Source organism: Scomber scombrus, chromosome 22 (assembly GCF_963691925.1).
Source record: "Scomber scombrus chromosome 22, fScoSco1.1, whole genome shotgun sequence".
In the NCBI taxonomy this organism is placed as follows: Eukaryota; Metazoa; Chordata; class Actinopteri; order Scombriformes; family Scombridae; genus Scomber; species Scomber scombrus.
In genome coordinates, this window is record NC_084991.1 from 4,558,762 (window position 1) to 4,577,765 (window position 19,004).

The 19,004-nt window shown below is 40.9% G+C and overlaps 1 protein-coding gene across 1 annotated transcript; it reads right to left on the bottom strand.

Annotated features, from left to right (window-relative positions):
- Positions 1-185: 185 nt before the first annotated feature.
- LOC134004304 (serine/threonine-protein phosphatase 6 regulatory subunit 2-like) lies at positions 186-18,583 on the bottom strand. Its single transcript, XM_062443529.1, has 24 exons — positions 18,127-18,583; positions 14,521-14,691; positions 13,743-13,997; positions 12,791-12,977; positions 12,545-12,682; positions 12,389-12,454; positions 12,179-12,291; positions 11,336-11,449; positions 11,001-11,127; positions 10,304-10,456; positions 9,548-9,775; positions 9,376-9,440; positions 9,113-9,228; positions 8,901-8,986; positions 7,134-7,214; positions 6,921-7,018; positions 6,623-6,680; positions 6,292-6,419; positions 6,073-6,197; positions 5,841-5,985; positions 5,406-5,494; positions 5,123-5,315; positions 4,130-4,237; positions 186-2,789 (listed from the first exon to the last, which is right to left on the bottom strand). Exons 3-24 carry the CDS (start codon positions 13,967-13,969, stop codon positions 2,741-2,743), a joined length of 2,694 nt encoding a protein of 897 aa, XP_062299513.1. The 5' UTR covers positions 13,970-13,997; positions 14,521-14,691; positions 18,127-18,583; the 3' UTR covers positions 186-2,740.
- Positions 18,584-19,004: the final 421 nt, after the last annotated feature.

A 19,004-nucleotide genomic window follows, 5' to 3' on the forward strand; every position in this document is an offset into this window, starting at 1 on the left:
TCATATAATAGTATTAATAAGAGCAGCTTCTTCTGTGTTTGAAGCTGCAGCTGTGAGCAGGCGCTGCTTCAGTCCTGTATCAGATCACCAGAGAACTGGCCTGCAGTGAACTGTGCAGGCTGTTTTTTCACACTGAGCAAACATGGACTTAGTGAAAAGGTCATATGACTTTATTCTTTTCTTGTATTAAAAATTATTCAGCAAATCTAAAAATTCCCCTGAATAAAGCTTCTTATTATCTGCTCACAACAATCTAATATAGCAGAAAAATGCCACAGATGTTATCAACCATGCTTTCATTATCTCAGTGAGTGTTGAATCTTCAGTTTGACTTTCACTGTGTACTGAAGCCACCCAAACTAACAGCTGCCTGCAGGGCAGCTCATATAAAACTGAGTGTGTGATTTGGAAAACAGGTGACAGTAACATACAACACACACTATTATAGTTAATAGACTAAAAGATGAAAAGCTGCCACTCAGTTGACTGAGATTATGTATCAAAGTACATAAATGATTTAAAAATCAATTTCTTTTTCATCTAAACCCCCAAAACATTTTTTATTTCATTTATTGTGTGCAATATTAAGAACTCTTGTCTTGTGTGGTGAATGGTTTGTTTGCCTGTAAACAATGAAGCATTTTTACAAACAAGTTCAGCACTTACTAAGACTCTTCAGGTTAAAGCTGTAAATTAATCTGAAATCATTAATTGGACACCTGACTATGATATTTCTAATTAAACGTAAAAATGACCCAGATCCTCTGCTGTTTTAACTACACTTAACATCTGTGTGACTTTCTTTATAATAAACTCTACTTGCATCAGTTAGTTTTGTTGTAGAATACCTCACAATCAGTGTCATACTGTTTAGTGGCTGCCTACCAGCTTCTGGGCTGCTGCGCTGTAGTCTGACCTCTCACCTATGACACTGACCTCCCTGCAGACAAACCAGACATAAATGTGTCATTAAAGGATCTTGATGAGAGAATCAGAGAAAGGTTACACACTCACACACTCACACACGACAGCTGGATCTTTGCAGAGTTGGAAAGACAACAACCAGACGGGCACAGCAAAGCTTTTGGTATTAATGTGGTCAACCAGACACTTTTAATTTCAATTTTTTTTCTTTTTTTTCTTCTTTTTTTTCCTTTTTTGAACAATGATCGTAGAACCTGATCGCTGTCAAAATGATTTAAGTAAGTACACCAAAAAAAAAAAAAAAAAAGAAGGCCTGGATTTCGGCAGAACCCAGAACCTGCCCTCTTTCCAATCCTGCTGCTCAGAGAGAGAAATAAAATTAAAACTTAAAAAAAAAAAAAAAAAAAACACTAACAAAAAAATTATAATACAGCGTCACTCTTACCAGATGCCACTCTCGCCCTGTGAGTAAGTGCTTGGTGGAAAGAAAGAATGAGAGAGAGAGAAAAAAAGAGGAACAGACAACAATAGTAATCTCAAGATTGCTTGTAAAATTACTTTTAAATGTAGATAATATTTGTATATAGGTAGATAATGTTTGGTTGATTCAAGGGGGATAGCAATAAGAACTTAAAGGTCAATACAATCAGAAGGTCTTAGCTCACTAGCTAGGTCAACAGAGAACCGGTTATACATGCACTAAAAAGAAGGAAAAAAAAAAAAAAAAGACAATAGATTTAAAAAAATCTGAAACCTCAAATTGAGATTATATCCAAATTTGTTTGCCCAAAACTACACCCAATGAGTCTCTGACACTAGATTGATTCTTTTTAAAAAGAAATATGTTGAATTTCATTTTAAATAAAATGGCTAATTGACATTATTGCACATGAGCAAAAGACAGTAATACTATTAGAGCTCTGTTCATCGACCCGCCTCCTCCTCCTCCTCCTCCTCGACAGACCCTCCTGAAGCACTTCAAAACATTCAAGACTAACCTGGTGATGTTTCGACAACAAGAGATGTTTCAGCAACAGCAACCAAAAGAAAAAAAACAACGGAAAACAAAACAAACAAAAAACGGAGAAAAAAAAAAAATAACGGGAATAATGATTAAAAACCTTGATCTGGGTGATGAGAGGACAGCTAAGACAGCCAGCAGAGATGAGGGTAGAACACTTACATTGTGCTATAATGTACAGTAAATGGCTGCATAAGTGCTTTTTCTTAAGCTTGAAGAAAAAAAAACGGATTCAAAAAAAAAAAAAAAATCATTGTTGAGGCATTGTTTAAAAATTAGCCTGTGCTATCCGTTCAGGGGTGACGGTGTAAAATCCCTAACAATCGGGTTCCAACAGCTTTTTCAACGAGTAGGAGAGAAAAAATCTTTCGGGACATTTAAAAAAACAAAACAAAAAACGATGATGATGATGTTACCCCTCGGAATCTGTCGTTTTTCAAAAAGATCGCTGCTACATTTAAAACCGCACGTTAATTATGTGCAACATCGGGGGTGGGGGGGGGGCTTTGAAGATGATTCCTCTACACTCCATCCTGTCTGTTGGGTTTTTTTTCTTTTTCCCCATATTTCTGTGTGTGTTGTTGTTGTTGTTGTTGTTGTTGTTTTTATTACATGTTCCGTCACCTCATTATTGGTGTTGATTGGCAGTGTCCGGGGTCCAATAACATGGCAGAGTGATTCAATAAAAACACCGTATAGTCGCAGTGAGGTTGGTTAAGGGAGAGTCACTCTGGGAGGAGGCTGACAGTCCGCCCTTCGCCGTCCAACCGGTTGGGTTTCGCCGGCGGCTCGCGCTCAGACCGGCCCGTTGACGGACACTTCCTGTGGCGGGGGCGTTTGCTCTCTGTGAGAGGTGACAGAGGAAACATTCAGATACACACACAACACAAGTCATGCTTTGTTTTATACATCAATTTATTCTTCAATCAATGAAATAAGTTGAACAAATCCTCTGTGTTACACTGTGAGAACAGAAATATAACTGATGAGTTATCCACATGCAGTAAACAGTGACCTGATTTATTTATATTTGAAGCCAAATACTATTTTTTTCCTGTTTTGCTTTATTATATTTTGCAATGTTTGTACCTAATATTATTTAGGTCAATTATATTTGTTTATTTAATATTACTATTATACTGATAGTGGGTTTGTAACTCACCTGCACCACTTACTGTTTTTCTCTGACTTTTATTTTACAAATGTGCAAATAAAACAATAAACCTATACATAAACCACTGAAATACATCTATTGAGACAAATCTGATCAGCTAAATTATAATGAATATGTAGCTGTGTTATTCATCTGGTAAGTTACAATATGTTATGAGGTCATATCTATTAGGATTTACATGAGTCTTGTCTTTACATTGTATAAGATTCAATGTAAAATATAAAAAGGGCAAGTTTGTGTTAGAGGGCAGAATATCTTTGTTAGTGGGCCACATTTGGCCCACGAACCACTATTTGCCAACCATGGATCAACTATATAAAGCTTTAGCACAGTATTCAGAACAAGCTACACAAAGCCTGCAGCCTCCAGATGTCTTTAGGGAGAGTTAAAAATGCTAAATATTTCAGTTCGCTGTTTTCACTTTATCTGAACTCTGATCTGGAATTTTGCCTTTTCTTTTTTAGATTTCCAAAAGAAGAAGAGACAAAAATGATCAACACGGCTGTTAGAATCGGAGCAATAGAAACAATTCCTCCAAACGTCACTCGTTATTCTGCGTCCTGTTTCAGCCTGTCAATCACTGACATGTTTTGTGCAGGATTTCCTCCAGCTGAACAGCAGGAACCGCTTTCTGTACTAAAAGCACTTTCACAAAATGGGTCTGTCCCCACTTCACCCTCCAATACTGCTGTCATTTCCTCCTGAGCACATCTCTCCATGTGAAGGAGCAGAAAGAAACAGGTTAGCTGTGCTTTCCCTCCACACTTTGCCACTTTATATAAATTTGAAATGTCTTTATTTTGACTATTTGTTCAGTTGAAGGAGTCATTTGGTCTATAAAATGTAGAACATGACAAATGGCCATCACAGGATGCCAAAGACACAACTGTGACTTGTGACGGTGCTTTTATAAGATATATACTGTGCAGAATTACTTTGACGATGACGACATTTCCGTAGCTCGGTCATTATTTCAGCATGCTGCGTGTCGACAGGCGTAGGGTACTTACTTCCTGTCGGTCTGTGTGGTTACTGGTGAGTCCTCAGACGGCTGCTGTTCTGATGCTTGAGGAGGATCTGACAGAGAAAGTTTCTCCAGAGACACCGGACTCTCCTCGCTGCAGGACACACACACAAACAGTTAATCATTAGTCCACACCGGCACAGATTCAGCACAGTTTTTAAAAAGGTTATGTCAGCAATGTCTCCTCCTGTTTGAGTGTACCTGACCTTTGACCTCACCACAAAAAGAACACACATTCTATTTTGGGCTCAGGAAACTCAAAGTGCCTTATTCAGCATTTCAGACGTGTATGGACACATTGCATAACAGTGTGCGTAATGAGGGATGTGATTATTGCGGTCGAAAATACTCCCTGAACACATCCTGAAAGAATTAAGAGCTAAAATATAATGAAATTAGTCCACACCACGCCTTGGATTTATTCAGGATAATCTGGATAACAGTGTGTTACTGTGTGAAGCAAATTGTGTTACTACTAATACTGTTAGACTTTGTTTCACAGAGTAAAACAGCTTTGGTATCTTCACTATGACTGAGAGTACAACAACTGAACTGGTACATGGTGTATTTGACTTTAATATTTAAGTATGTGGGATGTATTAAATTATTGATGACCTACATTACTTGTGTTAGAAATGAACTGCGTTAAATGATCTAAAATAGTAATTTTTCACACGACTGGGAAAACTAACTCAGTTCAGTCAGGTTACAAAGTTCTTCTGAAGCTCAGTTTAAGCTCAAGTTTGTGAACCAGAGGAGCTCCTGTGTTATTTTTTTTTTTTAACTTAAAAAAGAAAAAACTGAATGAATCCAGTAATTTCAAATCCCATCCAGGCTATAATTTCGTCCATGTGGTAATTATGTTTCAAATATAGATGTTTACACACAGCAGCGTTTTTGTGTATGAGTGCAGAGTGGACTGGTCAGCAGGGGAGGTTTTTATCGCTCAGCATCTAACAGAGACGAAGCGATGTCGAACCTTTTGAGGTCAGCTGTCTTGTTGCCGGGGGCGCCGGCCGTTTCCGAGGCGATGGCTGCGGCCGGAGGAGCGTTCCCGGCGTTTTTGTCGTCCTCCTCGCTGTCGGATCCCCCGGAGGAGCTGCTGTCTGAGGCCACAAGAGGAGCTTTCCTCCCTTCTCCTGCCGGAGGAGCACCGGGGGAGGCACTAACATCTGAAACGGAAACCAAACGGTGTGTTCAGGAGCGGTTAGGGGGGATTCAGCCAGTCTGCTGAGGTGTTGAAGATGCGGGCGAACACTCACCGCTCTTCTCGTGGTTTTGTTTGGCTTGTTTATCTGCGTCGCTGCTGCCCGAGTCCACAGGAGAGCTGCACCTGGGTTCAGTCTCTGTACTGTAGGAAACCACGAGGAAACAGAAAAACGGTCTCAACACTGTAAAGAATGACAGCTGTTCCTACAAACTCTCAATTTATTGTTTAATACTTCAGAAATTCTTCTATTCATTCTGATGGCCTTTACATTTTCAAAATATCCATTTTCCTCTTTATACTGCAGCCACAGCAGACCTTCATTCTATAAGGAACATGATCTCCTTCTACAGAGATGGTCACCTGATTGGTAAAATAGTTGGCTGGTAAATAATAAAATGAATCTCCAATACCTGTTAAACTGGTTCAAGAGGTTTAAGCAGGTTCAATGTGCTGCATAATAAAGTTGTTTTCTGTGTTATTCTCTCACCCAGAGAAAGGCTGGAACTCAGTGAAGTTGGCCCAGCCTGTTTCGTGTGTGCCTGTTCCTCCTCCAGATGAAGTGTCCCATGATGCCGGGGTTTGGGATGCTGCGTTCCCTCCAGACTCCCTGAAATTCGCTGTCCAGCCAGGACCTGGGAACGTGGCAGAACAGCTTGTTATTTTAAAAGGTTTGTTCCTCTCTTTTGACCGTTGTATTTAGCCGTGTTCTGTGAGTCTACCTGATTCTGACGTGTTCTGCTCAGAGTCCTCGTCCTCGTCGGACTCAGATCCGCGGTCTCGCTCCCTGCCTCCGTTCTCCATGCTGCTCCTGGAGCTTCCCTCGGAGGTTTGAGACACCCCAAACCTGGCCGAGAAGGAATGATGGGAGAGATGTTTAGAAGATAAAAAGGGAGGACAAACAGAAGACAGAAAAAACTCAATCTCATCATCAGTTCTACCTTGTTCTGGATTTAGCTTGTGTTGCATAGTTTATCTCCTTGTCCTCCCAAATGTCCTCTTCTTCTTCAGCATCGTCAAACTGGCGTATCCTCTCTTTACAGCAGGCTTCAAAAGCAGCCGCGTTGGCCTTTGAAAAAACACACACTTGAATGAAGTTGATCTTTTTGTGTGCCAGTGAATAATAGGTTAATAGGTTACTTATGATTCTGTTAACAGCATTAAACTCTACACAGCTGTAGCAACATTAACAGAACTAGTTGAGATATTAATAAAAGCAAAACAAGTGATTATTATACTTTCTTTCAGTGAAGGGAATATTTAAACACTTACACTATTATCATCAGCATCTAGATTGAAGTTTATTTCGGCAATTCTGTCAAATGTGGCACTGAGGAGAGAGAATAAGAACAATTTTAAAACAGTGGAAAAAGTGATCTTTGAATCAGTTTAGCAACTAAAAACATACACATAGACTGATGTATTAAAATGAATCATATTGTGTGTGCTGAGAATGAATTAAATCAAGTTTTAAGCTCTGGTTTGGAGGATTTTTTTACTCTGGTTGGGATGCAGAGAAACATTTTCCTTAAAAGGGCAAAACAAGCTGTGAAGCGCTGTTCCTGCTTACTTGATATTTTCATCATGCTCGCTGAACTCCTCGTCGTTGAACCCAAACTGATCCACAAAGTTGGCGGTCATCTGTTGGATCTGATAGTCAGAGAAGGCCTGGGGAGGGTTGAGAGGACGCTTTTTAAGGGTGATGTCATAATAGACGGTGTTGGAAAAAACAATGGCGACAATACTTTCGTTGTCTTTTTGTTTTTCTTGGAGTCTGTCTCACCTGTTGGAGCGACAGGTCGTTGGGGAAGGGGCTCTCCATGTCGTCGTCCTCGCTGGATGAGTGCATGTTGTGGGTGCTGACCTGCAGGACACAGAGGAGAGGTTTGGGTTTGGTGTGCTGATGTTTCCCACGTTACAGAGGCCCTGTGACCCTACTATCCTGATTTTCTTTCAGTGCAAAGGCCTACCTACAATTTGTTACCAATCCTCTTCCTGCAAATACTGAGCAGGTATCAATGCTGCATCACTACTTACTGTGAAGTGTGAGTCTAATAATGAGGCCACCATATAAATATGTCTGACTTGTGTTGCTCACATTATTTCTAATTTGTTAAATGACAAATTTGAAGAGAAAAATGTGTGGAGAAGCAAAGATGGATGTCACGTAACCGCTTCCTGCCCCAAAAGTGAAGGGTTGTGTCTTAGATGGTAACCCTAGATTTGTAAAACTGTCGCACATGTGCACTTGGTTCAGCATGTGTTAGCGACGAGCCCCCGGGCTAAGTGTCGGGCTTTGAAGCCAATCTGACATCGTGGTTAAATCGTGTAATTGCAACTTCCGTCATGTGATGCCACTGGGCCCAAAATGACTTTTTCACCATAGACTTCCATTGTGAAAGAGACATCTGTAAATCAGTGGAAACATTTCTTTGGAGCGTCACAACCACCAAAAAATGATTGTTTCACTATCAGAATTTGATCCATTTGATCCAATAACATTTGGAAAATTTAGAGCCACATGATTGAATTATATTAACCCCATTTAAATTAACAGAGGGCTGAAACAGAAGTTAGCCAACTCAGCTCATGGATGAATAAAGAGAACTCGATGCAGTGTTGGAGCCCCGTTCATTCCTATGAAAGCTGCTCAGTGGAGCATGAAGCCAAAAAAGTTCTTCCTCTTTCACATAGCTTCTGCATCGTTGGGCCCATAGAGCAGCACACTAGTGACTAAAGCTGGCCGAGCTGGCTACTTCCGGTTTAGCCCTCCAGCTAACATAAATGACAATAAAACCATTTTATCATTTGTGATGCTCTGAAAAACGTTTCCTCTCATTTACAGATGTCTCTTTTACAATGTGATCCTATGGGGAAAGTCTTTTTGGGCCCAATGGCGTCAAGTCATGTTATAATTACACAGTTTGGCCCTCTGGCAAATTGGCTTTAAAGCCTAGTGCACTTCCTGGGGGTCTCTGGCAGGTCTGCTCTATGGGTCGCATGATCCCACTGCCTCATCCTGACTGACAGCTGCCCTGCCACTGAGAGGAGCTGCCATAGAGAGGTAAACCAGCCGCTAACTAACAGCTACAGCTGGTAGTGAATCACAGTTAAAAACGTATGTTCCCATCTCCCAACAGACACTGCTCGGCCGCTCGGCTTGTCTGGGGGTTTGAGGGTGGCTGTCAATCATGTTGTCACACCCCCTTTTATATATTGTCAAATAACTGATTACAAAAAAAGAAAAAAGAGCCCTTGAACAAACATCTGCGTGATAAGAACTACGTTAAATGACAGAAACCATCTTTAAGAAATATTTATTTAGCGTGCTGTCATGTCGTCTTCCTCTCTAAAGAATCTATGCTGAGAGGCTGGTAACGGCTGAGAAGCTGCTCTGACACTGTGCTGGGCTGCTCTCGCTCCTGTCCTGACTACCTCGCTGCACTGAACACAGTGGGCTTAAATTGGGAGAGAAGAAGAGCAGATGAGAGGACTTTAACAAAGAGAAATTAATGCTGAAGTGCTGAATTGTACTGAAACTACATCTCACCAGCTCTACCGTGTTCCTCCTGTTAGTCTCTCTCAGGGTCTCGTCCACGAAGCTCTCCCAGCGACCTCTGCAGTCCTCTGGCAGCTCTGCATTAACAGTAAACCACTAATCAGTAAAGTCATCACTGATCGCTGAGGATTTTATTTTTTTTACCAATTTTTCAGTTAGATTGTGTCTCATCTGGTGTTACGCCAGATGAAACATGTAATTACCTTTGATGAGATCAGTGATCTGAACCTGTACTGGTCCTTTCTCCAGGTTCTGGACCACCATGTTGGAAATTCTGGTCAGATGACCCATATTGCCTCTTCTGGTGCCGCCCTCAGCCCTGAAATCCAGTCATACATGCTTACTTTCAACAGGAAGAGTAACTACACTCTTACACTTCTAGATGTATTTGTCTGTATTTAAATCACACACTAAGCATGAAGAACAATATAATAAATAGCAGTCATGCATGTAAAGAGGCTCCTACTGTATTTTATCATTTTCCTCCCAGGCATCAAGGATCTTTTGTACCAATCGACACTTCTGGAAGAGCTGCGAAGATGAAATCAGAAAGTGCATCAAAACCTTACAAACAACACAGCAGAGAGAGTTCTGGGTGTAGTCCGGGACGTCAGAGATACTGAGTGTAAGCCACCTACATGTGCCACAAGGGCATTATGAATGGAGGTCTGTGGTTCACTGGGCCCGCCTGTCTCCACTGCCTCCCCCTGTGCCTCGGCGGCCGATGTTGCTGCAGGCTTCCCGTCGTGGTTCTGGAGGCCTGGGCTGGGCCGCTCCTCTGAGGAAGGGTGGTTCAGGATAGCCGCCACGCAGAGCTCCACTTGGAAGTGCAAAAAGTTATTCCAGGAGTATTTGAAGAACAGATCCTGTGCAGGGAAAGAGAGAGAGAGAGAGAGAAGAGTGTAGAGAAAAGTCATTGAAATGCTGCAAGAGCAAATTTTAAGAGGGAAGAAGTCAGGGCAGTATTAGATAAGAGTGGAGATCTCCACTAACAGCAGGAGATACACATGACCTGAACAATTTTAAGCATTTCAGCAACATGTACAATTGGTTCTGTGCTCCTCTAACAACAAACAAAGTTTATTAAAATCAGATGAGGGTGTTTAACCCAGAGATGACCTCTTAAGTACCCTCATATTGTTTAATGAGGGCAGTGGAGAGTTTCAATCCTCTGTTGAACTGCTGTAAAGAAGCCACACCCTCTGCTCTTTGACCAGGTGGAGTGATAAAGATAACCAGTGCTTCCCTGACTCATGATGACCAACCTTGGATTAGCCAACCTTGTGTAAATCTGTTTCTAATGTTGAGAGATGTAACACAAAATCTGACTGAATGACAAACAGCAAAGGTTTGGAGTTGTGAAACGTAGTCTGGATAAGTCAGGTTTAGTGTACCAGTAGTAGGTCCATGGTGTCAAGATTGCAGAGCTCCTGGCAGATACTGGGGGCATTGGTCTGCAGCAGGGCGGCCACCAGTCGGGCCACGTGAAGGCGGGCGTTCCCCAGTGGCTGCTCGAGAACGCCGACGGTCGTCAATATTGCACTTTTCTGTAGAGGGAATGAAAAAAAGTACATTAACTAGTGTTGTCAATGCATTTTTTACTATAATAACCAACAACACTGAGTTTCAATTAAGTATTGCAGAGCTGACTATTAATCCAATAGTTTAATCATTGTTTAACAGGGCTGTGAAATATGACCAAATCTCCCACCATGGGTCATTTCATATCCAGATAATCAACATATCATTATACAGCACATTTTTTGTACATTTAATGAATAAATAATTTCTGGTCCATGTCAGACTCTTCAAACCCAAAACACATCCATGCCACATAGGTAGCCCCTCTTTTAGGTGTGTTTTGTCTTATCTGAGCCCCTCTATGTGTTATGTGTTGTGTGTGTCATTTATTAATCTAATCCACACAAACATGGACTCCAAATGATGAAAAATATTAAACAATAGGTGTTTTTCCATTATCACACAATATAAATCATCATTTAGCGCAGCCCTATATTTAATAAACACTTTCTATGTTCTTGTGCTTATTTTTTTTTAATTTTTTGCTTCATGTGTGCATTGCAGCTTTACCTTGGGGGGATCCAGAAGAAGCTGCTGGAAGTCCTTTAAATGGGGCTCAATGGCATTTAAAATACTGCTGCTGACAGTGTAAGACCTTTCATAACCCTGAGAATACAGATCCATCAGCCCTTCCAACCTGGAAGACACAAGCACACGAAAACATCCATTCACTACACTTAAAATGAAGAAAACAAACCATTTCCTTTTCCTTCCTAAAAAAAAGGGAGTAAAATTAAAAAAGGCTCCATGTGATTGCGCAGAAGAGCCAGAGCAAGAAAAACTACTATCTCACTGTTTTATTTACAAGAAAAACATGACAGGAAGCACTCGGCTTGTTGACTCACCCAGACCTCCTAGTCTCCAGTAAGGTAAGTAGCACTTGAGTTCCGTTAACGATGGAGGCCTCGCTTCTCTCCCCCTCAAACATGTTCTTGAGGAGTCCTGCTACACTCTCCTGCCTGAACATTTGAGATAGAAACAATTTAATGATGACCTTCTAATACATTAGTTCGTTTTTAGTCAAACTTTCTTATATTAATATAAATATTAAAGTGTGGAAACGGCAAACAAAACTCACACCTGCACAACAATCCTACCTGTGGCTAAACAGGCTCTGCCAGGAAATGTTTGTTTACACACTACAAGCTGAGCTCAGCTTTTTTAAACTCTTAATGCCAGATAAGGAATTTGCAAATCTGGAGTAGACAATGACATAGGAAGGAGGAAATCTGACTGTTTACAATCCTCACTTCTGTGGACATGTACGAGCACACGTCTGATCACAACTTCAGTCTGAACTCAAACTGGCTTCAAAAGGAGAAAAACTAATTATACCCAAAATCTAATTTTGTGACACCAGTGACCAACAGCGTGGGTCTGCCATCAAATGTGCAGACACAGCAGTGATTAACTCCAGTCACAAACCTTTTCAAATTTCAGCACTATCAGATTTTGTGTTTTATGTGTTTGTATGTCTGCAAACTTCTCTTCGTTCCCCCACTGAGGGACGAATAAAGTTTTGTGAACTGAACTGAACTATAACACAAAAGCAAGGTTTTTAATCACAAGCTACACAATACTTTATGTACTCACTCTGAATGCCACAAGCTATTGTTCAATTCTGTGTCGCTAAAAAAAGAAAAAAAACCCCAGCTGGATGTTACTTTAGTCAGTGATTGTAAACTTACGACTCTAGCACAGCCAATAGTGGGTCGACCTCCGCATTCTCCTGCATCTGATTGGCCTGGTCTCGACTAAGGCGAATGATGTCACAAAGCGTTTGGGACGCGTTTGATTGTCTCTGAAAGGGAAATGAGGGGGTCAGAAAAGCGAAATCAACACCCGACTGGCTCCAAATGATCTGAGAGAGGTCAACTCCCAGCATGCTTCACGCTCACCTCCTCATCTTTGCCGGTATGGATTAGCTCTGTGAGTCTCTGAACCAGCTTCTCCTCATTCAGCCACTTAGGGAAAACAACATTAATAGCATTAGATACTCAAAGGCAAGTATTTACTTAAAAAGGAAGGTATATACAAATATCTCTAGAGCTTACATGGAGGACCTCCTGCCTCAAGGGGGCAGGCTCCACACAACTGATGAGGCGAAGCAGCAGGTCCATCATGGCAGAGGCATCTATATGTTTCAGCACCAGACCAATGAAACCTTCCTTTTTCTTTAGGAAGGTGATCACCTGAGAGAGGGAGGAACATGTGATCATTTATCCAAATAGTTTGCTGTACAGTATTTGTTAATATGCTCTCCTCAGCAACCTATCACCCAAGCCTAGAAGTTGTTGTACCTGTTCAGTCTTCCTGGCGATGAGATTGCCGATGGTTTTGCTGAAGAAACTGGCCAGTAGAGGGTTGAGGGGCGGGTCCTGCTCCAGAAAGTGGTACAGCATCTCGAGGAGAGACTCTTCCGCGCCCAGTTTATCGTTTATAATGGACACGTCTGATGTCAGGAGCTCGCACGCAATGTTGGGAAACCTTACGAGGAAACGCAGGACAATGAGAGTGAGGTTTGGTGCGATTAGTGATTTTAATGTGTAAATTAGTTCTTGATTATTTGAAGCTAATTTTGTCTAAAAGAGGTCATTATAATCAAAAAGGGTTAAATCACAGTTTAAAGCTTAAAAATACAAAAACAGGATGTAACAAAGTAAAATAAAAGTAGAGCTTAAGGGGAAGCTGAACACAACCAACAGTTGCATTATGACTATATATTTTCTTTTGATGAGAGCATGTGACTGAAACTAAACTAAAAACTAAACTAAAACTATATTAATAATGAATGCATGTAAATCCAATGGATTATATACTAGGTGTGGTAGTATCACAGAGACACAAACAGTACTGAAAACCTGATTCAAACATAAACATCCATATAATCATACAACCCCATTACTTCTTTTATGTATCTGTTCTTTAAAAAGAACTAATTTAATCAAATAATCCTTTAATATCTTCAAATTATAAGAAAATTTAAACTGAAAGACCAGCTTATTGAAAAGTGTCTTCAATTAGGATGTGACTTAGTAGCATGTAGCCAAAACATGTGTTTACTTTCTTTTTACCAGATGTATAGTTCTTGTTTTTTTGTGTGGGGATATTTTCCAGCTGTGTGATCTTTGTGTGATAAATTGGATAACACTACTAAACTGTAAACAGCTGTACTGATTCTAAACATATCCTGTATAATGTGTTTGTCTATTTTTCTCCATTCACACCAGTCACTAGTCCCTGAGCTCTCACTTAAAGCGGCTCCTCTCCTCCAGGTCCGCGGGCGGCTCCGTGGTGATCAGGCTGACCAGCTCCTGCATGCAGTGGTCCTGGGAGAGGAAGAGCAGAAGCCGGCGGTTCTGGGCCTTGCACTCCTGCAGCACGTCGTCCTCCTCCATCAGCTCCCTCAGCGTCACGTCCTCCCTGTCCAGCAGCTGGTCGATGTGGGAGGTGGTGTGTAGGTCGAACTTCCAAAACATGGTGGCCGCTGGGACGGGGGACACAGCCCTGAGTGGCCCGGCGGGTGGCCAGAAACAATAAAAGAAAAGGGGTAAGAAAGTAGAGTGTTCAGGGGAAGGAAGGTGGAAGAGGAAGTGTGGGCGGGAAAGTGATGTAAACAGAGATGTAAGCCAGGACATTAAACTAATAGCTGAAACAACAACAACAACATAGTACTACTATCCATTGCAAGAACTGTGTTGTTAACCGTTTCTAATAGGTGTCTTTTAATTCATGGTGCATCAATGTAAGACTGATAAGATTTTGCAACAGAAACAACAATATAATATAAACCCATTAAAACAGCCTATGTATAGAATGAAATAGCATGTATGCCATCTGCTCTATAAAATGTAAACATACATTTGAATTTGAATAGACACAAAAGCAACTTATTTAAATAGCAAATTCAAATATAATGTCATTTACAATAAGGACAGCAGTTGGATTAAAGCGGTCAAAGTAAATGCAGTCGTAGTTTATATAATTACAAATAGACGGAAATGCCGGGCAGTAAACTGCTCACACATACCAGTGGATGAAATGTGGATATCTTTAATCAGACCTCCCCCACGGGCAGGCAGGCATTTGTATTTGTGCAGACGACAGAGTGTGTGGCGAGGCCTGGCATTTATCAGCATGGGTCTCCTCTTTAAAACGCAGGCCTCTTTAGGAGATGAGACGCTGAGAGGCTCACCATAACCTGCACGGCGGGGAGAGAGAGAGAGAGAAAGAAAAAAGGGGGGAAATTATTCGACTGTGTGCCGAGATTTGAAGAGAAATGAGTGTTCGCAAACCGCTCAGACATCATTTTACATTTAGACAAATACTGTGTGTGAATGAGGATTTAAAATGTATGTAATGTAATGTAATTCAAGTTTGTTGCACTTTCCAAACTTGATATCTTAAACCTAATGTAAACTAACTAGGATGTAAACGGATCTCATGTGAAGTAGGATGTAGATGCATCTATAAATAATTATAGTATAATCTTACTGTTCACATACATGTATCTGTAGGTAAACAGACTCACTATCAGTCACGAGGCTCGTCTGGTGTCTGTCCAAATGTCGGCTAATGACTGTGATGTTAGAGCAGACTGAAATAACCTCGCCTCTCCTCCTCGTCAAACTCCAATTAAATCAACGTTTGCACAATGTAGGTTTCAGCTGAATGAATGAAGAAGGTGACATGATGCTGCTGCTGTGTGTGTTATTTCACCCTTTTTGTTCGGCAGCATTTTGCAAGCGTGTCACTTCTATTTGTTGTTGTTGTACAAACTCTATTTTGCTCATATCAAAGAGAAGCTGTCAAAATCTATCTCGAGCTTCATGTCAGTACAAATTCATGATGACACCCCTCTCTACACAGACACTAAACACTATAGGACACACGAAAAAGAAGATGTAGGTTATATTTCCTTTAATACAGCTGCTTAAATGATTTGAGTGTTGGCCAACTTTTATCAGCTGTATAACGGAAAGGAAAAACACATAAATAAATGTAACTGAGACAAACTACACTTAAAAAGTATAATGTAGGACTGTGTATAAAGTTCTATATGACCTGGACATCCTGAATATTAACCTCTTCAACTGCAACAGACCTTTTGGTGGTTTTATTGATCTTATTCACAAAAGAATATGAATAAAAAGGCAGACGGCACATATAGAATTTATCTATGGGTTGAATGGCAGATCACACAAAAAAGTGTCATAACCATGTGTGATATTTGCTTCAATTAAATTCAGAAAACGTATTTATTGTTTAAAGTTACTTGATGGGAAATGTGGAACCAGCACACTTCTACAAGCTGTAGTTAAGTTGTGGGGTTGTTGTTTTTTAGGTTGTAACAACAACCTGAAGAACTCAACCCAACAAATGTAATAATGAGCGGCATGCCTGCATCAATAAGTATTAACTCTACACAATAGCAATATTCACCATGTAATGCTAAAAGAAAATGCCCCACAAGACTAAACTGCTGAGTGCATCCTTCAGGTTTTATACTAACTGCTTTATGAGCCTGTATCTGTCATACTTATAAGGCTTTGGTACATTGTTGTTCAGGCTTGGAGATGACTGTGAGAGTTTATGTGGCTGCTTCCCCTGGCTGACACTTGAATCGGGGGCTGGTTACTGTTGGTTAAACAACCCTGAAAGCACACCCGGCCACTGCTGCATGTGCGTGCTCATCACTCTATACTTAGACAACTGCTGAACAAGATTCGGTGGACGCTCCTCCGTGTCTCATCAGCGCTGCGGCAGAGGCTTTTAAAACGCCCGCTATCTGATGACGGTTAATGGAGAAAGCTGGAGAATCAAGTATTTAATGTTTTTTGTGACTAAGCAAGTACGTTCAAGTTTTTTTTTTTCCTGGTGCGGTTGCCGTGGCAGCGAAATCTAGACAACCCTAACACACCGGCGGTGCCAAAACACTACTGCATCTGCTGGCTTTTATGGAAGCTACCGTGTCTCTCTCTTTGAGAAACACGTTATCAGCTGTTGATCGTGGAAGTCAAAACTGAAGGAGGAAATCAAAGTGCTTCCTCCTTTTTTCTCTTCCCGAGGAGGACCCTTCCCCTTGCACATGCACCACCAGCAGCCGCAGCAGCGGCGGTGGTGTCGGTGGCGTCCATCTGGCATACATTTACAGAGTACACAAGTGCAATAATAACCCCGCCAAACGCTCCCTGTGGACACTGAGCAGGAAAGCAAATGCTTGACTTTACATCCAAAATAGAACCCACCAGAGGCGACCTCGACAAAAACAGTCTACTGGCACATATGAAGTCTGATGAAAAGAGGAACAATGGCGCACATAAAGGGCATACATGTGCGATGTTTCAGCTAACAATAGTCTGTAATTAAGCTATGATATAATGTGGAAAAAAACAACGGAATACCACCTACAGTTTTACACAGGCTCTGCTTTTTTTTTTCCAAATTCTAATTAAAAGACGCAATCGGTGGAGGGTGAATGTTTATCATCATGCTTTGGATACCTCGTGGATGCAGCAGCAAAGTGATCAACCACTCTGCAGTGGTGCACTTCAGAGGGCAAACAAAAAGTACAATCTCACCCAGCCTGTTGCTCCTTACTCACACTTAGATGCACTGCCACTGTAAAAATGAAGTGAACAGACCTGTTTATGTATTTTAAACACAGATGGTATTGAATGCATGATAATAACGTTTCTTTTATTCATATTATTAAACACTGATTGCCCTTATGGTTTAGTAGGCTGCTAAATATAATTAGCCATCATTAAATCTTCTCACTTGGCATTACAGGTGGTAGCTGATGATGTACAAAGTGATGTTTAAAAGGATGGATCCATCAGTTTAAAAAGAAGGGAAAAAACATGACTCTGCATCCCCGTCTGTAATATTTTGGTTGCGGAAGAAGGTCCAACAATGAGAGAAAGACAGTGTGTGTGCAGCTAAAGAAATGTAAACTGATCTGCTGTAGCCTTGGCATGAGTTGCACATCAACTGACTTGTGGTAGGAGCTCAGATGTCTGTTTACTTCAACTCCAGAAGAGGCACGACAACCAAATAATGCCAGATTAAAAATAATAACAATTACAGCCGTCACGTTTAATGACATTTCTCATAAGTCATGTTAAACACTAGCTCTTTTTTTCCTTCTTTTTAGCCTCTGGTAACGCACATATGAATCCAGTCACTTTATTCTGCACTCAACATTTGACTCGGTTCAACATCAAAACTATCATTGTAGTATTATGAGGCAGATAAAAGCGGAAAATACATTGGCGTTAATCTCAATGGCAGCCAGCTATAACCTTTAAGGAAAGCGTCTATGTTAGGTTAACTAACGTAGTCATTTAACAGCTTAACATTTCTCAAAGTTAGCTCATTAGGCAAACAATAGTTTGTCAGCTTTGGTGAGTTTTGTAGCTCCGACTTGTCTGTTTAGCAAACAATTTAGCTAAAGTTAGTTCCTCCTTTCCTCTGCATAGCACGCAAGCTAATTAGCTAAGCAGCAGTTACCGTGTACTGAGCAGAGTTCACTTCAATATATATCTCCAACTTAGGCTCAACTTTGTCTCTGCAGCGTCGGAGTTAACGTTAGCTAGCTAAGAGCTCAAACTCACCGCCGTCTTTTAAAACTTACCTTAGATTTTTAAAGTCCTCCGCTGTTCCTTTTCTGACTGTGCTAGGTTGTTGTTGGGAGTTTTTTTTTTTTTTCGTCAAGCAGCCAGCTATCCAGCTAACTATCCGCTAGCACACATCAGCCCGTGAGTGATTTGTTTTGAAGAAGGGGTCAGTCTGCGACAGCACAGGCTGCTGTTAGCTAACGTTAGCTCAACTTAGCTAACGTTAGTCCAAAATGTAGCTCAGAAGTCTGTCAATTGAACAGCGCCCCGACATTAACGGCGACTTCACGTTAATAGCAATGCCTCGTATTTCAGAGAGAGAACGGGTATGGTTCGTACTCACGCACAAAGTAATTCAAACGCGAAGCTAAGTTTAGCATGCAAAGCAGGAAAAACTCAGTCATATTTTTCGAATCAAAATGGCGACATGGTTACGAGAGCGCGCAGTAGAGCCACACGAGGACGAGCATTGACTTCAGACAACTACACAAAACACTTGGTGAATGATGCGGCACTGTTGTTTCTACACTACTTCAACTAATTTTCAAATTGTTAGGTTCTTAACATTCTTATAATGCACTTTAGCACCCCCATTTTTGTGCATATGCCAGACAAAATGTCCCCTAAATAAAAAGGTTACTAGTGTTCTTCAACCCTTAGTCCCATGTTAAAGGTCACTCTTTTGCAACTAAAAAAAATCTGAAAGAGTAAAAGTGATTCTGAACAAAACATAGTAGAAAAAGTATTTTTGTTTGTTTTTTGCCTCGTTTTTAGTTTTGTTTTTTTGGCCATACAAATGTGAATATAAAGCATGTAGTACCTTTTAAAACCACTTCTGTATCAAAGCTGTTGATAATGGCAGTAAAAATGAGCTCTTGTTTTTTGTGAGGTTGTG